At 35.6% G+C, this 19,548-nt stretch overlaps 1 protein-coding gene across 1 annotated transcript in view; it reads left to right on the forward strand.

The window, feature by feature from the left end:
• The window catches only part of LOC140160495 (uncharacterized), a 164,417-nt gene that overhangs the window by 78,583 nt on the left and 66,286 nt on the right, over positions 1 to 19,548 (forward strand). The window contains 4 exon segments of the mRNA XM_072183732.1: positions 6,421 to 6,771; positions 9,622 to 9,648; positions 14,278 to 14,599; positions 17,612 to 17,808. Coding sequence (XP_072039833.1) covers positions 6,421 to 6,771; positions 9,622 to 9,648; positions 14,278 to 14,599; positions 17,612 to 17,808 — 897 coding nt within the window.

A 19,548-nucleotide genomic window follows, 5' to 3' on the forward strand; every position in this document is an offset into this window, starting at 1 on the left:
CGATGTTAAATGTTAGGGATTCAGTAATTTTGTGCGCCCTTCATGTTCTTGCTGTAGACAACCATTGCATGCAATGGTTTAAGTTTGATCATGCATCATATGCTAGCATCCAGATGTATATGCATGTGAAAGTAATTACAGACCACTACCAGCAGTTTATTTTCACAGCATAATTGTTTACATTCAGATTTTCCGATTGGATACATTAAAAAAACCTGTAATTTAGAGAATGTTTAAAAATATCTCATCTCCTTGTTACACAAGTTCCATAATTAGTATGGTGAGGTGAACATGACCACAGTTCCCAATATGTTGCAAAGCAATAGTAATACAATTAATTATCAATCTGTAAATGTCATGTTAGCACAGTTTCTCAATTCAACTGTATTATCATGGTTTATCATTTAAGGGTAGACGAGGTATTGTTGGTCGAAGCAACCAACAAAAAAATCGATTTTCGTTATCTAGATCAATATATTATTTAAAAATAACACTTTCATGTTTTGCAAAAGTTCATTCTACAAATCCTATACTTTGCAAACTTTCTTAATTTATTGTTGTTAATGAGTTATGTACGTTTTACAAAAGTGTTGTTGTTTCAGCGTTCTTTACAACATAACTCAAGAACCACAGAACCTACAAAAGTATATCTGTGATATTTGAATTCTTCTACACGCTCGCTATGAATTGAGCTATACAGTTTTTGCCAAAGCTCACTACCATTCGCAAGATGCTGTGAACTACCAAATCGCAACAGTTTAAAATAGTTAATAACCTTAAAACAAACAAACAAATGGAAAGGAAGTGCTGATGTGTCCATGTAATGGGCTATTCCATTTAAAATCCACACTACCCCTGTGTAAGATTTTGGAAATATCTTCAACAGGGGGAGTGTGAATTTCAGATGGAATTACCTCATTAGGCAGTTCCATTTGAATTTCATCCACCCTCTGAGAAAGATTCAACCTGAATTATCCCCTGAGGGAGAGTGAGTTTCAAATGGAGTTTCTAATGTGTTAATTCCATTTGAAATTCATACTCCCACTGTTGCAGATATTTCCAAAATCTTCCACAGGGGTAGTTTGGATTTTAAATGGAATAGCCCAATGACAGGAAGAGGCAGATTCATCAAGTATTAGACAGGCTAAGACTTCTGTTAAAGCCATATTATAACATTTGCTGAGGAGAACGCCCTCACAATTTTGTTTAAATTCTGGTTTTTACACGATTGTAAAGTACTTTAGTTATAAAGGTACTCTGTAAAAATCAAGACTTTAGGTGCTGTAGTTTTGTCAAAATCTGAGATTTTGAATAAAACGATGGAACCGGCGTTTTATTATTACGATGGAAATATTAGTCGAACACATATGCACAGTACATTACACGGCGTATGGGATACATACACACACCCCGAGGATCGTACCTTATTACAACCAAGGAGTAACATGCATGGGCGCTAGTAGTAAATTCCAATTTTCTATGCTTTACCTCACTTGTTCGGCTCAAAATTAAAGGGGGGACATATCTGACAGTAAAACTAACATTTTATGGAAAATAAATACTAATCTATTTTTACAGAAATGTTATAAAATGGCTTTTACCGGTCGTCTTGTGTGAGATTAACATGAAAACGTAATGGGAAAAGAGTGTTTATTTGACCTCTTTTACTATCTTTGTAACAGTACAGGAAACGGTCAAAGGTACACTTGGTAAGGGGGATGTCATTTACTTCGGAAGGGGGTGGGTCATGAATATAATGGGGGGGGGGTCATATAATTTTTAGACCCAAAATAGGGAAGGTAATAATTTTCCACATTTTCCATGGGCATAATAGAATTATTGGCTTTTGACTTAAAATTGTCGCGCGCTTCGCTCGCATTTTACCTTGCAGTAAAATATTTAATGCGCTCGGCATACTTTCTCCGCACTTAAGTTTGGCTGTGCTCTGCACCTCAGTTCCGGCAATTAATAATATGTCTTGAGTCTGTGAAAGGGGGAGGGGAGGTCATAAGAATTTTCGACCTGAGATAGGGGGGTCATAAAAGAATTTAGCCCGCGATAGTGGGGGGTCATAAAAAATGACTCCGGTCATCGACATATTCATGACCCACCCCTTCCGAAGAAAATGACATCCCGCTAAGCGTAAACCAAATGGTGAAGGGGAAGTATTTTTGTGGAAGACACTGGTGATTTAGGGGTCATTTGAGGATGCTTATAAATTATGGTGATGTTCAATTTAAGGGATATAAAGATATACTATAAATAAGTCAATTTGGTCATAATAGCTTGTGAGTTGTCATAAAACAGCTGGTGTAATTGCTGGCAATGTTACTGGTACGTCTGCTTGCATTGGTGTATGTTGAGATGGGTTATGTACTTTCTCATTCTACTTTAGTCCTCCAGCAAACGAATCAAACAAATTACATTTGTAAGGGTATAATAACATATTGAGGCAACCATTACTGCAACCATTAAACCTTTTAGTGCGTCCTCATTTAGAATTGGAAGGGACAAGTAATGTCCATGGTTTAAGTCACAATTAATTAACTTATGGATCTTAACATAACCTTACTCTCTAATGTAAAAGAGTGAAAAACTTTTCAGAGTGAATTTAAGTTAGCTCTAAAAGAGTGGGTTTTAGCTCTAAAAGAGTGAAAACAGTACACATAATTTCACTCGCGATTTCGAGTGAGCCTCACTCGCTCAAAAGTGGCGCAAAATCTCACTCTTTCTTGGAGTGATCGAACTGTCAGCCAATCAGAAGCGCCGAAATTCGGCCGATGTTTGTTGAACTTGTGTAACAAAATGGTGAACAGTGTGTGAATGAATGGCGAAAAGAAAGCGGATTTGATGAAGAAATAGACAGCATACTCAATAGTGATTACATTTATGTGTAGGTCATAACTCGTAGCAAGTATAGGCCTACACTTAGTCTGGAGACAACGGCGGCAGTAAGCTTAAGTCATATGTGAGCAGTTTGTTACCGGCCCACACTCTCAGAACATTGGTTAAAAATTTTAACCAACTTGGTTAAAATTTTAACCAACCATGTATTTACAGGTGAACAGCCCAACAGTTGGTTATATTGTTAACCAACCAGGGTTGATTAACAATATAACCACAGGTTGGTTAAAAACATTGACCAACTACTGGTTAACGTTACGGTAACCAACCAGTTGGGCAAAGCATGTTGGGCAAAATATAACCAATAGTTGGTTAAACACTATGAATGGAAAGTTCATTTCATTGTTCATATTTTATTTTAACCAATTGGAGACATTTGAAGGCAGGAAATTATATTATAAACATTTTATCGGGTATAACACTTAGTTTAAGTGTGTGCGAGGCCAGACTGTGAGCAAGACTTACGATGCTTTATCGACGACATCTACCACCACAACCGGTAAGCTTAAGCTTAAGCTTTACCGGTTGTGGTGTGAGTTGTCGTCGATAAAAGCATCGTAAGTCTTGCTCACAGTCTCGCCTCGCACACACTTAAACTAAGTGTTATACTCTTTGTAAATGATATACTTTATAATATAATTTCATACCTTCAAATGTCTCCAACAGATCTTGAAGACCCCGATCCACCGCTTTGCAGCAAGCCACTCATATCGGCCATCTTGTTTTCTGAAATGCATTTTTGCCCAACACAATGACCAATCACAGTTCGCAAAGGAACACCATGTGACCATGGTTGGGCAAAACCATACTTTGCCCAACTTTATTGGCGGGAAAAGGATTTTTTTTACCAAGGTTGGTTAACTTTTAACCAACATTGTGTAAATACCATATTGACAGGTTTGACCAACCATGTATTAAACTGTATTTTGCCCAACTTCAAGAATCTTAACCATTGTTGGGCATTTTTTAACCAACTGTTTTCTGCCCATTCATTTTTTATCCAATGTTCTGAGAGTGCAGTGCCGGTTTACATGTACACATATGTAAGCTTATAGTTACGCCGCATCACGCTTCTCCAGACTGTGACCGTAAACATGGTATTTGCCAAGTGTTATGTCCTACACCTAAGTGTACTCACCATTGAACAGTTTGACTATTAGCTTCACTAAATCCATAGTTTTTCATCATTCATCCCACACTGAAGTTCGACACATTGTGTATGTGCTTAAGCTTTAGACCAGTTCAATATTCCTAGACCGGGCCCTACCTAACCTGGGGCCTAGCCTCACAACAATTTAAAGCACATAGTAGCTGTTATGAACTGCTGTGATATTCTTGTATATAAAATAGGCCTAAATGAATAAATAAATAAATAAATGCTCTTTTCTGATTCACTCTTTTCCGGAGTGAATTTGTTCACTCTTTCTTGAGAGTGAGCTTCACTCTAAAAGAGTTGTCACTCAGATGGCTCTTTGAAAGAGTGAGATATTTCACTCTTTTTGAGTGATTTTTCACTCTTTCACATTTAGAGAGTAACATTATGGGCTTTTGTACTCAATTCAGAAACAAAATAAGCCAAAGGTGGAACATTGTAATTGTTTTACTCTGCACTTGTAAAATTGCATTCTTACAATGTTTTTATCATTTGGATAAGTGTGTGAGGTCTTTTTAAGTTCTCCTTGTCACACCTTCATGAAAAATAAATTATACCAGTAGCTTATGTGGCAATGATCCAATGAAAGATATATTTAAGCTAGTTAGAATATTTAGCCATCAGTTATAGTTTATTAAGGGTCATTTAAGGTCATTAATAGTTGAGAGGTGCAGGATTAAGAATCACAAATTAATTAGTTTCTTTAAATGCAGATTCTATTTTTCCTTTTGTGCATGCTTGTAATTGAACATTTTAGGTGGTGTTATAGTTAGTCTGAAATTAAACTTCTGCACTTTTTAGTATTTGACACTGTCCATTTTATATGGTGTTGTTGCAAGGGTGCTCTCTTATAATGCGGTTGTGACTGAATTACTATAGGTTTTTTGCAGTTTTATGTTGTTCTTTTGGATGAGGGAATGTACATGTACCGCTGTTGAAATCAAACTTCACTATAGATGTAGGACTGGTATACTCTTATTAGATACATGGAGAAAATTAACCATCTACAACATGTTCATCCACAGAGAGTCATTGCTCCAATAGAGGTTATCTACTTGACTCATGCGTGACATTTAACAAAAGGCGCTGGTTCCCGTAGTATTCCTCATTCAAACCAATTCAATGCACAACCTCAGAGTTGCCTGTATTACTTTAGCGGGCTATTTTGAAACAGTCATGGTTGCACATGCAGGTACTTCTTTTGAAAGTCCTAAACAAGGTATAGCATTCGCTGATAGGATATGCAACTTATAGAACACGGATAACCTCTATAGTTTAGACAAGTAAGAGCACACAGAAAGATGTGTTGTGAATCACTAGGGAAGAGACAAAGATATTTCTTCTCTGGATCACCTGATCGCTTATTTTTGTTATTGCTTCCCCGCTATTTAACATTAGGCTATACACCACTGATTTATCACATAGAATGTGTATTTGGACTATTCCAGATGAAGTCCATATACCCCCATATAGAAGACATGACTTTAACATCCCATACAGGGGGTGTAGATTTCAAAAGGAGTCACTCATTCAGGTAACCCCATTTGAAATTCACACTCCCTGTGTGGAATTAGCATCATGTCTTCCATAGGGGGTGTATGGATTTCAACTGAAAAAGCCAATTTTGTTTGTTTCACCCTGTCAGCCTATGAGTAATGAGCCAGACATATCCAGTACTGTACCATTAGTAAATCTATGTGATGGGTATGCTCCATTTCATTTCATTCCAGTTTGCAATCCTAGTTTGCAATCGTGGGCTATATTACTGCTTTTAAGGCGATGTTGACAGATTTCAAGGAAGAAAATGAAAAAATTGTTATAAGGAGCAATATTATTAAAGTACCATTTTCGTCAAATCCTGTTAATATTTTCATGATTGACTGCAGTTTGATATCATTTGTTGTGTACTTTTTAATTTCAAATTAAATGTCCACATATTTTCTCTGCTAGCTATTCTCTAATTTGATGTAAGGGACATGTTATATAATTTTACATAATTTGTGATTTATTTTTCTTAAACAATTATGTAACCTTGTGATATAATAATTTGGCTAAAGAAAAAAGAAGGTTTGTCTCTGATTGCATAAGAGGTTGGAAATACAATGTGGTTTGGGTTTTTTCCTGAATGGTTTTTAAATTATTTTGATGATTTTGCTGGATACTATTTTCAAAACAAAAAATTTTTTAAAAGAGAGATGAAAGAGGAAATAAAATGTATTATCTGCAATTTTATGAACATGTGCAGTTGACCATGAGATAATCAATCTTGTTTGTTTGGCCTTCTCAATCAGTTTTATTATAAGATTATTTAAAGGATTTGTGTATTGATGTTTATGTTTATGTTTATTTGATTTGTTTTGCAGCGATCAGTTAAAGAAGAAATGCGCAGCAGACTAGACCAAGAAGCCGCTTCTACTCGTCGAAGCAGGCCTAAACATCGCAGACCAAAAGACAAAAGCAAAGATAAAAGCAAAGACAAGAGTACTGAAAAGAGCAGGGAAAGAGAAACAGAATCAGAAAAGGAAAAAGATGAAAAGAAGGAAAAAAGAGAAAAAAGCAAAGATAAAAGTAAAGAGAAAAACAAAGAAAAAAGTAAAGAAAAAAGTAAGGAAAATGATGATGTGAGAGACAAGGAGAAAGAAGAGTTGGTCCGGTTAAGAAAAGAAAACCAAGAACAGTTTCATGAGATTGTGGAGCTGAAACAGGCTGCCTTGGTAAGAATGCTATGTCTTTGCTATTTTATTTATTGTCAGTTTTGTTTTTGAACGTATTTGGTGACTTTTTGTCATTGTCATTAAAGCCATATGTACGATTTCCATCCAATTTTTATTTTGTTATTCATTACTCAAAATACTGAAATAATATTAGTATTAACTGTCAGGAAAGGTTTCTGTCCATTTTAAGCTAAAATAATAAGGTAAAGTGAAAAAAAAAACCCCACTGACTATTTTGATAGTTTTACATGAAATCTCTCTATGGGGGGGCATTAATGTCAGAATGTGACATGATGTCAAAATTGCTCTGTTGACCTGAAAAACACAACAAATTTGGGTGATTCCATTTAGGCGTAAGTTGGGACATGTGTAAATATTACAAATATGCCATAAAAAGCAGGTTTGAAAAAAACACCTAATTTCATATTATAAAATCATACATTATGGCTTTAATGTTTGTTCTTTATTTGAACTGTAAAATTTTTTAACCAATTTTTTTATCATTAAAAAGACAAATTATTTGCTTCATAAAACTATGTGAAGTAGTATTGAGCTGTCTTGTTATGTGGTGTGATGCATTGTACCTTTTTACCCTTGCAAATAATTGGCTATTTTGCCTAGCATAGATTACAAGGGTACTAGCGTATCTCAAACATTCTCATTACAAATGTTTTTGTACAATCAAAATCAATTTTTGTAAAATCATTTTTCACAGAGCAAATTAGTGACAACTTGGATTTCTCTATGTGATTACCTTGTGAGAGTCCAACTATTTTCCACTGTCTTTAATCCAACACAGTTTCTGCACAATGACAACTCATTGCACCTACTGTTTGTTTTAGAGTGCTATACTATACCAGATATTGTAGACTCAGTGGCAGTGGCAGAGGGTACCTGACATCAAGTTGTGCCCCCTCCCCAGTTTTAATCAGTAAAAAGGAAAAAAAAGCACAAAATTGTATATTTTGCCCTAAATTGTATTTTTTTCACAAATTTCGTCAACAAATTCAAATCTTTAGCCTTCGGATAACATCTTTGCCCTTCATTTGTTGCTAAATCAGACACTGCCACTGTGTAGACTGTAGACCTATACCTGCATAATTATATTGTAGATTAAAAATGTGCAAATTTTAATAATGTCTTGTAGAGCTAGACATAGAAAATGTGTTGATTGTGTTATTCCAAGCATTTCTATTTTAGTGTTTGCTTGTTTGTTTTGTATTTATTTTGTTTTATTCCTGTTTCTTGGATATTATAATCAAGAGCATACCTATATACTTGACATCTATTTGAAGTCACTCCAACATACTTGGTATCTGTCCAAAGTCCAATCAGAAATATCAGATTTTGGCTCGGAAATGAGATGTCGACATTTTGCTGCATTATATTGCATGCTGAATATCATACCATCATGTCTGATTGGAAAGCCATGTTGATGGAATTGACTTTGATGCAACATATCTTAGTGTGCAACTATTTCCCTCGTGAAGGGTACATCTCAGATTTTGCGTTGTTATGGGGATTCATCATCTCAAGATCTATAGGTATTTTGAACTGAAGTTGTTACATGAGAAATAGATACCTAACCGTGGGTATACTTAATCCATGGAAGAATACTAAGATGTTTTTGATGTGTGCACAGCCTGTACCTTAGGAACCCACCTATCCATTTCCTGGGTAGTTTTGTGGGATGGAAAAAATTGCATGGCATTTTGAGGTCGCTCTCCAAGATCCACCCCTTAAGAAGTATATAATTGTATTTGAAACACATTTTTAATGTTCAGTTATAACTGATTTCTAGTGATTCCTCTACTGAAAATGTGGATAATTGTCTGGGATTTCTGGAAGAATCCCAACCCTTTTGTTTTTGGCAGGTTTGGGGCGCACTCTGATGATGCACATTCCACATATATAGGCCTACACATTTATAAAAGTATCCTTGCCATGTTTCAGGATAGCAAATATTTTTTTCATTATAAGGCCTTCTTTAATTCTTTTCTTTAAAGACTATTCTTGTGGGACATTTAAGGGTTATAAGTCCATCCAGAGCAATTATAGTTCTAAGGGGTATAGAGCAAAATGTCCACAATGCTCAAAATGGTTCTGTTTTTATGTACTACACTAAACTCTTTTTATGAGCTGTATGATATTTAAGGGGATTTACCCAATGGTATGCCAACATTACTTGTCTTACCCCCGATGTGCCAAATAGGCCCTCCTATGCAGCTACACTGCAAAAACAGTGTTTAGAAATCGAGGACAGATTGGTATTTAGAAAGTTAAATGTTTAGCATTTAAATGCTTTAATGTTAAGATATTAAACACATAATCAAATGCAATGTGTTTAGGATCTAAACATTAAAGTGTGTTAGACATTTAACTTTCTAAACACATATATTGCAGCACGGTTAATAGTGTAAAGTATGCTTGCATCAAGCTGAAAGAGTACCCAATTTTCAGTTAAATGTGATGCATCACACAGTAGCAATTTGTCAACATCTGTACAATTTCAACTCAAAAGAGGCTATCATAGATCTTGAGAATGGACTGTTCCATTTGAAATCCTCACACCCCCTATGGAAGACATGACCTTAATCTCCCACACAAGGGTGTAGCTTTCAAATAGAGCCACCTATTCAGGTAACCCTATTTGAAATACACACTCCTGTGTGGAAGATTAAGGTCATGTCTTCCATAGGGGAGATGGAATTCAACTGAAATAGCCCAATGTTGCATTCATGTAACAAAATATAGATGTTATCTCTCGTTGTCATAATCAGCGTCTTCCCCCACATTGAAATCGGAGGCCCTTTAACATTTCTTAAATTATCGGGATATTTGTTTTCACAGATCCTAGAGCTTAAACAGTCTGCCATGGTGAGTTGGCCCTACGTGTATCTATTATATGTTTACATTTTCATAATTATTTTTGTTTAGTTTTTGACCAGATTATTTGATATCCTATCGCTTGATTTTCTTTTAGCTATGATTTGCTTGAATACAGTTTGAACCTTTTTGACTAACATTATGTTATATTTTGTGATTAAAGAGCTGCCAATATGTGTCACATGATTGTATGTGAACTTGCTATTCTCTTAATTTTCGGATATTTATCACAATTGTTTGAAATATATATATTTATTATACAATAAAATATGTTCATGGTTTATGGTAGGCCGTAAGCTGCTTCACTGCATCATATAGGCCTATGCATTTACAAACATGAAGATAGATCATTAAAATGTGATCTTTAGAATGATATGTCCTTAATAGCTAGAAATTCAGATTTGAAAAAAAGAAATATATTCCAAATTTGACCTCGGAAACATCATTTGGGTTCAGCAGCTTTTCAGGGTTCAAATAGATTAAACAAGTGTTGGCATGGTCTTCATTTAGGAATTTTATTTACAGCAGCTAGATTTATCATTTCGCATATCCAAAATATGTTTGTTTTACCTGTCCTGGAGCATACTGCCTGTCCAAAATGACAGGTGGATGAGTGGCTAGCTGGATGGTCAAGTCATAAATCTTTTATTATATGAGACTTTCCCCCCTGGTGACGATCTGTATGCCTTCCTCGAGGCATTAATTTAGATATCGTTTTTCATGTATCTCTAAACGTAATGATAAGTATATAAAGTATACATTTTCAGAAAGAAATGACGCAGGGATTCCAACTAGCATAACAGATTCCTGCAAAAATGGGGTTTTTTTTGAGAAAATCACAAAATTCAATTTTACTGTACTGTCTCAAGGAAGGCATATAAACTATGTAGTATACATGTCTTTCCCCCGATTGTTGTACTTGCTTACCCTATTACAAATCATAATGAGAATGCCTGATGAACTTGTCATTCAATAAATGTTGTCATTAATAATGCAAATAAATTGATCCAAAATTTTGACCCTTAACATTAGTTATTATGATCATGCAAGGAAGAATACCCAAGCATGCACTAGAATCCACAACATACTCATCTATCAGGTCACAGTTCTTTAACCCGATACATTAGTACATTCATTGAATGACGTTGAAAATTTGGGTACAAAAGCTCATACTCTGCATATTGAGGTCAAATTTTGCTCTATGATTATTTCATTGAGTTATTGAATTATGCAATTGGGATGAGGCCATAGTGATGGTGATCAGTCTGAACGAATAATTTATATGCCAACCATGAAATGAAGCTAAATATGAACCAGTTCAATTACCATCTTCAGTACATGTGCCGCCATTGGCAATCATGTTGTTTTATTGCTTTGTTTGGCTCTCTTTAAAGGAAGATTGCTCATTGGTCTTCTAGCTTTAACCACTACTATCTCTGGGTTTAGATTTGGAAAGAATTGTTTTACCTAATAAACATTCAAGTTTGGATAACGGACTAACAAATTAAGTCTGAGTAACAAACTAACAATTAAAGTTTGGGTAACATTCAAGTTTGGGTAACAAACTAACAATTCAAATTTGGGTAACATTCGAGTCTGGGTAACAAAACTAACAATTCCAATTTGGATAACATTCAAGTTTGGGTAACAAACTAACAATTCAAGTTTGGGTGGCATTCAAGTTTGAGTAACAAAACTAACAATTCAAAATTGGGTAACATTCAAGTTTGGGTAAAAAACAACCAATTCAAGTTTGGTTGCATTCAAGTTTGGGTAACAAAACTAACAATGAATTTAAATGATTTTGAACAGAAAGTCTTAAAATAACTCTGAAGTTGACATATATCAGCAGCTCTTGATCTTATAGTCATGATAGTAACCTATCATATGTACATAATCATAATTGTTAACCATTTTTGTTTTCAGAGGGTGCGGTTTACAGGTACCCTTTACTGATGTGTATATTGCCTGCCTGTTGCAGCTATTGCATGAGAATGCAAAGAATTATGATTTTATGAATACACCAAGCACGGAAAAGGAATGATGTTGATTTAGGTTCATAACATTGGGGTGGGTGGCAGAGCATGGGGGGGGGGAGGGAGGAGAAGTTGGTTTAGGTTTATCTCTACACCCCCTATGGAAGACATGACCTTAACCATCTTCCATACAGGGAGTGTAGTTTTCAAATGGAGTTTACCCATTCAGGTAATCTCATTTGAAATCACACTCCCTGTGTGGAAGATTAATGTCATGTCTTCCATAGGGAGTGCATGGATTTCAACTGGAATAGCCCTTTTCCAAAGGGTTTCCTGATTATTTACAGCCAGTTCTAGCCTTCTCCTGAACTGCATGACATTTAGGATGTGCACAAAAGTAATCAGTAAAATCTGGCAGAATTGCCAACATACAAACTGCGCTTTTCCAATCAATTCACATGTATTTCTAAGAATCATTTTTGATTAAACTTTAATAGTATCAACCTCCCCCATCCAGGGAGTCCATGCAAACTGTGATATAATATATTACAACTTCATTCCTTTTACCAATTATGGTGTATTTGAGTCTTTTATATATCCCCATCAATGTTTTTTCTTCTTTTGACATAGCCATCAGTAAGTCCAGACCCCTGAATGAGTACATGTATATTAACTTTTTTTAACATTGATGAATGCCGTATATTGACATGTATATAATGCTTGTGTTATTATAAGTCAGTCAGAGTCTTTAAGTGTAGAAAACCTGTTGCATTTTTGTGTTATCACTCTGTGTAGATGTGTGTTTCCTTGTTTTTTCTGTTTGTCTGTTTAATGTGTGCTGATCATGGATTCTTTTTTACACTTACAATAGGTTGGATTATTGGACTATTTTTTACACCTACAATTTTTACACACCTACTGCGCTTTTAAAAAAAAATAGGCTAGGCCAATTTTATTCTTGCATAATTGCACTGATAAATTGTGCACAGACCCACAGACGCATACCCCAAATCCCATTGTGCAACCATACCCCTGTATACAAAGACACCCCCCCACACACACCTCTCTTTGTAAATACCTGTAAACAAGGACCTGCAAACAATCTGACCAAGGACACACACCATGAGACGGTTGCAGGTATGCGAGCTATCTTCAGTAGATAGCAACTTTCTGATTATGAGCTATCCGAGTGCACAAACGTGCAGGTCCGCGTTTGTGATGTGTGTATCCTAATGTAGACCCATGTTTGCAGGTAATTACAAATGCACACCTACAAACAAAACATGCACATACAAGAATATATGCAAGGCATACACAAAACAGGCAAACACAGATGTTAACCGCCATTGATGAGCAGTCCTTAGTTTTTTCCTTTTTTAAATGTTAATGAAATAAAATCATTTTGGCTTGAAATTTACTCTCTTCTTTGCTTAACACACGCCAAAATTTTGTAATATACGCAAGCATGCAACATTATTTCTACACTTTTGTCTCATAATCGTTAATGAGTATCATTCATTTATTAACCAGTAACATCAGATGTCATTGTGATCATGCAGTTTCATCCAGGGAATTTCATGCCTGTTATATATTAGAAACATATTTTTTATAATCTAATCATTTCAAAAAAGTCATGTAAAAGAGAAATAAGAGTCAGAGAAGGATGTAGGGGTGTGTGTGCATTTTGTCCGGACCTGCAAATAAGGGAACATACTCAGAAAAAAAGAATAAAGGATGTTTGTGCAAACACAAAAATTTAAAAAATGTTATAAATGTGTTTTTTACGTTTTGGTTTTGGTCAAAATGTTTCAATAACATTCAAATATTCGGCTATATAAAGATCATGAAAACATTTTTAAAACATGTCAAATGAAAAAACACTACAGGAACATTTTATAAAATGTTAAAATTTTATTCCAAAAAATGTTTTGGCAAACATTTTTGCAAACTATTTTGTCAATGCTTAATAACATCACGTTAGGCTATTTTGCATCAAGTTTTCAAAACTGTTTTCTAAATGTTATTAAAACGTTTATAGCATTAATACAACCTAACATTTAAACATTTTTCGTAAAACATTTTATGTTTGCTGGGTTCATATGTCTGGGGTATATGTGTTTGTGAGATATAGAGATACAGAGACAGGAGAAGGAGTGGGAGACTAATGGGCTATTCCAGTTACAATTCATACACCTCCTGTGGAAGACATGATCTTAACCTCCCACAGATTTCAAATGGAACCACCCATTCAGGTAACCCTATTTGTAATTCGCAATCCCTGTGTGGAAGATTAAGGCCATGTCTTCCATAAAGGGTGTATGGATTTCAACTGGAATATACCAATTTATTGTTGCTGCATTTAGAGCATTGGCAAAACTTACAAAACTGATGACTACTAGACTTATTTACTAATATGGAATGGATTGATTTCACCCCAAACTCACTTTTGGATTTGCTTCTATTTTTACTCTTGGAATCACAAGTGAATGGTTCTTTACCAATGAAGTTATTAAACCGTCTTCATGTTTCTTTCATTGACACTAATTCTGGTTTCATTCTCTTTTGATGATCTAATCAACCATTTTCCTCAACTTGCTACTTTCTCGACATCTGTTTTGAAGTATTTCTCACTTCACTTTTACAGGAAATCGCCCAAAAGCAGCGTAGAGGAGACCGATCTGGTGACGTCACAACTCCCAGCCCAAGAGATACACCTTCTGACAAACGCGCACGTAGCTTGAGCGCCCAAAGACGACACATGCGCACACCGACCAGTGGCTTCAGCGAAAGCGGTGAAGACGACAGTCAGCGCAGTCATAGTAGTTCTGGCATTCCGATGCCGATGCGAAGCAGGAGTACCAATGGCCGTCATAGCTTCCACGGTAGCCATAAGACACCCTTGCAAGGCAAGGAAATGGGCCCTTGGAGTGCCACTGAGGACACAAGCCTCAAAAGTAACGGTGACAGTAAGTCTAAACATCATTGATGAAGATAGCCACAGTTCAATTGATGAGTGCCTGGCCGGCTGCCTAACCTATAAATGGTGGTGGTGGTGGTAAACAATTAACACACTAGAAACTTTGGAAGCTAGGATGGTGGTGATGGTGACACAAACGTTTAATACAGTTCACATGCCGACTGAACATGAAATGGGCATAATTTACCAAAATTTAACAAAAAAAAGTGATAAATTCCTCCCAAAATAATAAGTGGCTTTTAGCAGAATGGAGGAATCCAATACTTTCTGAATCCTAACTTTTGAGGTCGTCCATGTGCTGTACAATTTTTTCAGGTCAAAGTTCAAATCTTGCAACAAATTTTGAATAAAATTTGGGGACAATTGTGAAATACCATGGACACATTATAAACAAAGCAATTGTCTGTCATTTTGTAACAGAAACACAATGTACTAAGCACATTATCAAAGCAAAGATCCAGGATAAAGTGTGTCCATGGTGTTTTGCAATTATGCCAAAAATTGAATTCCAAAATATGCATCAGTTGAAAGGATATTCAGAGCTTTTGAAGTCTAGGAAATCAGATCAAATTGAGATTGAATCACGTATTGGGCTCTTGTTACTTTTTGAACCTTAGATGTCTACTAGAACATTCATTTTGTGATAAACAAACACTTGAAATTTATGGCATAGATGAGGTGTGTCAGAGTTCCTGTTAGTCCTCATTGATTTGATTGAGTTTTGTGAGCCTTTTGCTTTAGCAGGAATGGACTGAATTGGGATAAAACATGAAGCCAAAAAATAAACATTGCGCATATACGGTAGTGCATAAAGACCCAAAGCACTGTTAAATTTCAACTTTTGTAGCTCAAGAACTCTGAATATCACTTTAATTGGGATGTAAGCCACAATTCAATAATTTGCTGTTTGAGAATTTTGTTTGTAGTTTATATATAACTTTGTTCTTCTTTTCTCATTAGTTTAGTAATTGTTTTCATTAACCTACAATGGTAGACAACATTTACTAGAACTATTTATAGCACAGATAATATGCAATTTAATTCTCTTCACGCGGGTGTCGACTGCAGACAACATGTTTCAAAATTTTTCAAAAATTCAAAAACTTCAGTAATGTAAATTTTCATGACCATATTTGGAATAAGAATGAAAAATGCATTAAAATGAGTACCAACAAGCCTAGTTTTGGTCCAGTAGTTCTTCAGATAGCTCTTGATATTTTGAGAAAATATTTCAAAACATCAACTTTTTTCGTTGAAGCGCAGGGCTAGCACGCAGAGCATTAAGTGTGCACTGGAGGTAAAGGCCCCTTTACCCAAGGTGCATGCATCTGAATGTGGGAGTCATGTCAAGGAAAGCACAGCACCAAATGCAATATTGAGGTCAAAGCAAGTAGAGGACAAACCACAGAATGAAGGTGATGCGGGAGGTGATGGAGTAAGGTGTTTCACATTAAACCGGAGAATGCATTTCCTGGTGCTGCACGCTCATTTATTTTTTTGCAACCATAATGGGCTGCAATATGCTAACCCTAACCCAAACCCACTACCTAACCCAAACCCTAACCCTAAACCCTAACCATCAGGATTAATGGTAATTGCAGCCCATTGGGGTTGCAAAAAGAAAAGAAATTTGCTGGTATTGCACCTGCTTGTCTGCCATTGTATGTTTCATTTCAAGCATGGATTTGTTTTACTTTTATTTTCAAAATTGCAGGCATGAGCATATTCTTGCTTTTAATACATATATCATATTTTTTTGTTAAAAAAAATTAACAGGCTTTTGTTTAAAAAAAATGTAGCTCAAATTTAGGTTCATTCAGGCTCATATTCACTTGGTCGGACATCCGGGAACATTGTCCCCTTCGGTTTTACAAGGCTATTTCCCCTTTGTGACGTCAGCCCGACCAAGAGAATTAATTAGCCATAAGCCAAATTATCTTAACAATTTCAGTTGCTTTGATGTTGAGTTCATTCTCATGCCTGCAATGTGCCTTTTTTGTATGTGCATTTTTCATGCAGTAGTGGAATAAAGTATACATTTTACTATGCACAAAAAAGGAGCCAAAAGTAGATTTTTATGCCTTTGATATACATATGTGACCTGTTCCCTTAGATCAGGAACATGCCACATAAAAACAAATGAAAATAAAATATGTTCTGATATGGTACAACTTGTCAAGGGTTTGTTGGACTTGTAGTTCTAAGAAATCAACCAATAAATTTCTTCACTTACACACTGAATGGGCTATTCCAGTTTAAATATGTACACCATCTATTTAAGACATTACCTATGATCTTTCATACAGGGAGTGTCAATTTCAAATGAGGCTACTTGAATGGGCAACTCCAATTAAAATCTACACCCCCTGTGTGAGAGATTAAGGTCATATCTTCTATTAGGGGTGTATGGATTTCACATCCAAATCCAAATACATAAAAAACTTAATTTCAAAAAATTGAACAATTTTTCAATTGGTTTATATTTTACTGGCCCGTAGCCAGGATTTATTTTGGGAGTTGTGGAGAGCAAAAAAAGCGAATTGTGAATTTCTTCAAAAAAGGACAGATTTCAATATTTTTACCACAAAAAAAAACCCAGAACTTTGGTGAATTTTTCCTTCCAGAAAGGGCAGATTTTCAATTTTTTTTAAACGATTTTTAAGGATGCACCCTCGGCTACGGCTCGGGTATTTTTACATGCCTGTATCTATTTGTGGGAATGGTTGCATAATAAGTTAAGGAGAGATGTCCGCAGGCATGCAATTTAGAGACGGTTGAAAATCAGCAGTGGTTGTGAATGGTCTACTATTGCACAAAATCTACAGATATTTTGCATAAAAGTACAACTTTCAATAATTATGACACTGTGCAAAATTGTATTATAGAGAAACCGCTATCGTTATGTAATCATTAATGTTACCAATCATATAACTTCATAAAACGCCGCTCAATCATGCAACAGTTAACCATCATATTATGATGAATATGTTTTGATTTTCAGGTAGTACAGGTACATCTGATCGTATCAGACGCCATCGGCGTAGTCATAGTGATCATAGACGATTATTATCACGAGTAGATTGCAAGGAGGATGCCAGTCTAAGGAGCAAAAGTACGGGGGCATCCATAGATGTTTCTTGGGCTGGATCTTGGGCTTCATCTGCTTTGTCAGACTCAGACGATATTGGATGGGAAGAGGTATGTGAGATGAGACAATGCTTTGTTTGTTGGTTGGTATCTAAAAATCTAGAAAACTAAACATGTCTTTTCCATTATAGATAAACTAGCAGAGATAATAGTTTATGTGATAGTTTGTAAACAAAGACACAAGACTGATCTATCCATTATGCTGCATGGAACAGCATACCTTAACCACCTCACTTTTCATAGCATTTGTGCCCTTTGTCTGATTTGGTGCAAGTCATCCCCTCAGCATTTTGCACCTCGGAGAAGGCTTGATATTAATGCCCCCTCCCCCATATTAAAAATCTTCTGGAGCCTCTGCCTTGACATAAGTTATAAACTTGACTGAGGTATTGTGTGCAGAAGCCATATAGCTCCATGTGGGCTTTTATCTCTTGGATTTGTCAGTTTTCACAGTGACATGTTCATTGGTTCATGTGGATATAATACACAATGTCCATTTCATAAAGACTTTTAAAACAACACATCATTATTAAGCTATGATGCATCTCAAGTTATGATTGTTGCATTTCACAAAGGTGGTTTACCATTGATCACAAATATAAGCATAACAGGGATTCCTGATAACAGAAACTTCATGTCATAATGTGTAAAGAATAGCCCTGCAATGGGCTTGTTAAAGGGGAAAATCATCCAGAAGCAAATACTGAGGGATGTATGCAGGCTAGGATGCAACTTATCCTCATGACAAAATGGTACATATTTGGAACATGTCAGAGATATTGTTTTGCTTTGCTCAAAATCAATTGTAAAAACATGCTGTAAGTATAAACAAAAGTCAATTTGGAAAGGGGAAGTTTCTTGTTTACTTGCATAACGACAAAAACATTTACCCCAAATATGTCTACATTTTAAAATTTCCTGTACCCCATTGGATTATGTTTATATGCCTGCATATCACCTGTGTTATATAAAACATGTCTTGGCTATCAAGAAGATATCATGCTGCTGGAAAGGAAGACATGGCTTATAGATACATGTCTGGGTAAAACAGAATGCTATAAATAAAATCAATAAACACAGAAAAGTATTGGAGCATCTAGACATTACTTGGATGCATCCAGCTATTTACAATTATTATGATTGGTTATTTCAGAAACAAAACAGGTTTGCTTTCAATGTAGGCCTCCTAATGCATTTTCATACATTCGTCAAAAATGGCAGGCTAAATTCTGGAAAACTGTATCGTGAACATTAAAGATAATTTTTTGCTAAAACATTGAAGATGATTTTGGTGTTTAAAAACCAAAACACAGAGATGCCCAAATTTTTTTTTGGGGGGGGGGGTGCTGATTTTGAAAAAAGTGGACTTTTTTTTTTCCAAGGGGGGTGCGATTTTGTGTAAAGTGGACTTTCTTCTAAAAAATTGGACCTTTTTTGACCAAAAAAGCGTAAAAACCTGATTTTACAATTTTGGGACTTTTTGAATACTTTTGCACATTTGGGGAGGTGCGGCCGCACCCCCCTGCGTACGGGCCTAGAGATGCCAGTTTCCAGAATTTAGTAGGTTTTCTGAATTTTTATAAATTCCCAAAAAATTTCAGATTTTTTTAATTATTAAAAAAAATAATCTTTTTATTTGTGATTTTTTTACTACAATCAAGTACTACAATCATTTGTGGTTGATTTTTTAAAAAATTGGGGGGAAAATTACAATTTTGTATCTAAAAGGGACCCCAGGCCATCTGGGCCGGCCATGAGGCACTGCCCTCCGGACGCACGCTCACTATGGCT

Source organism: Amphiura filiformis, chromosome 1, assembly GCF_039555335.1.
Source record: "Amphiura filiformis chromosome 1, Afil_fr2py, whole genome shotgun sequence".
Taxonomy (NCBI): Eukaryota; Metazoa; Echinodermata; class Ophiuroidea; order Amphilepidida; family Amphiuridae; genus Amphiura; species Amphiura filiformis.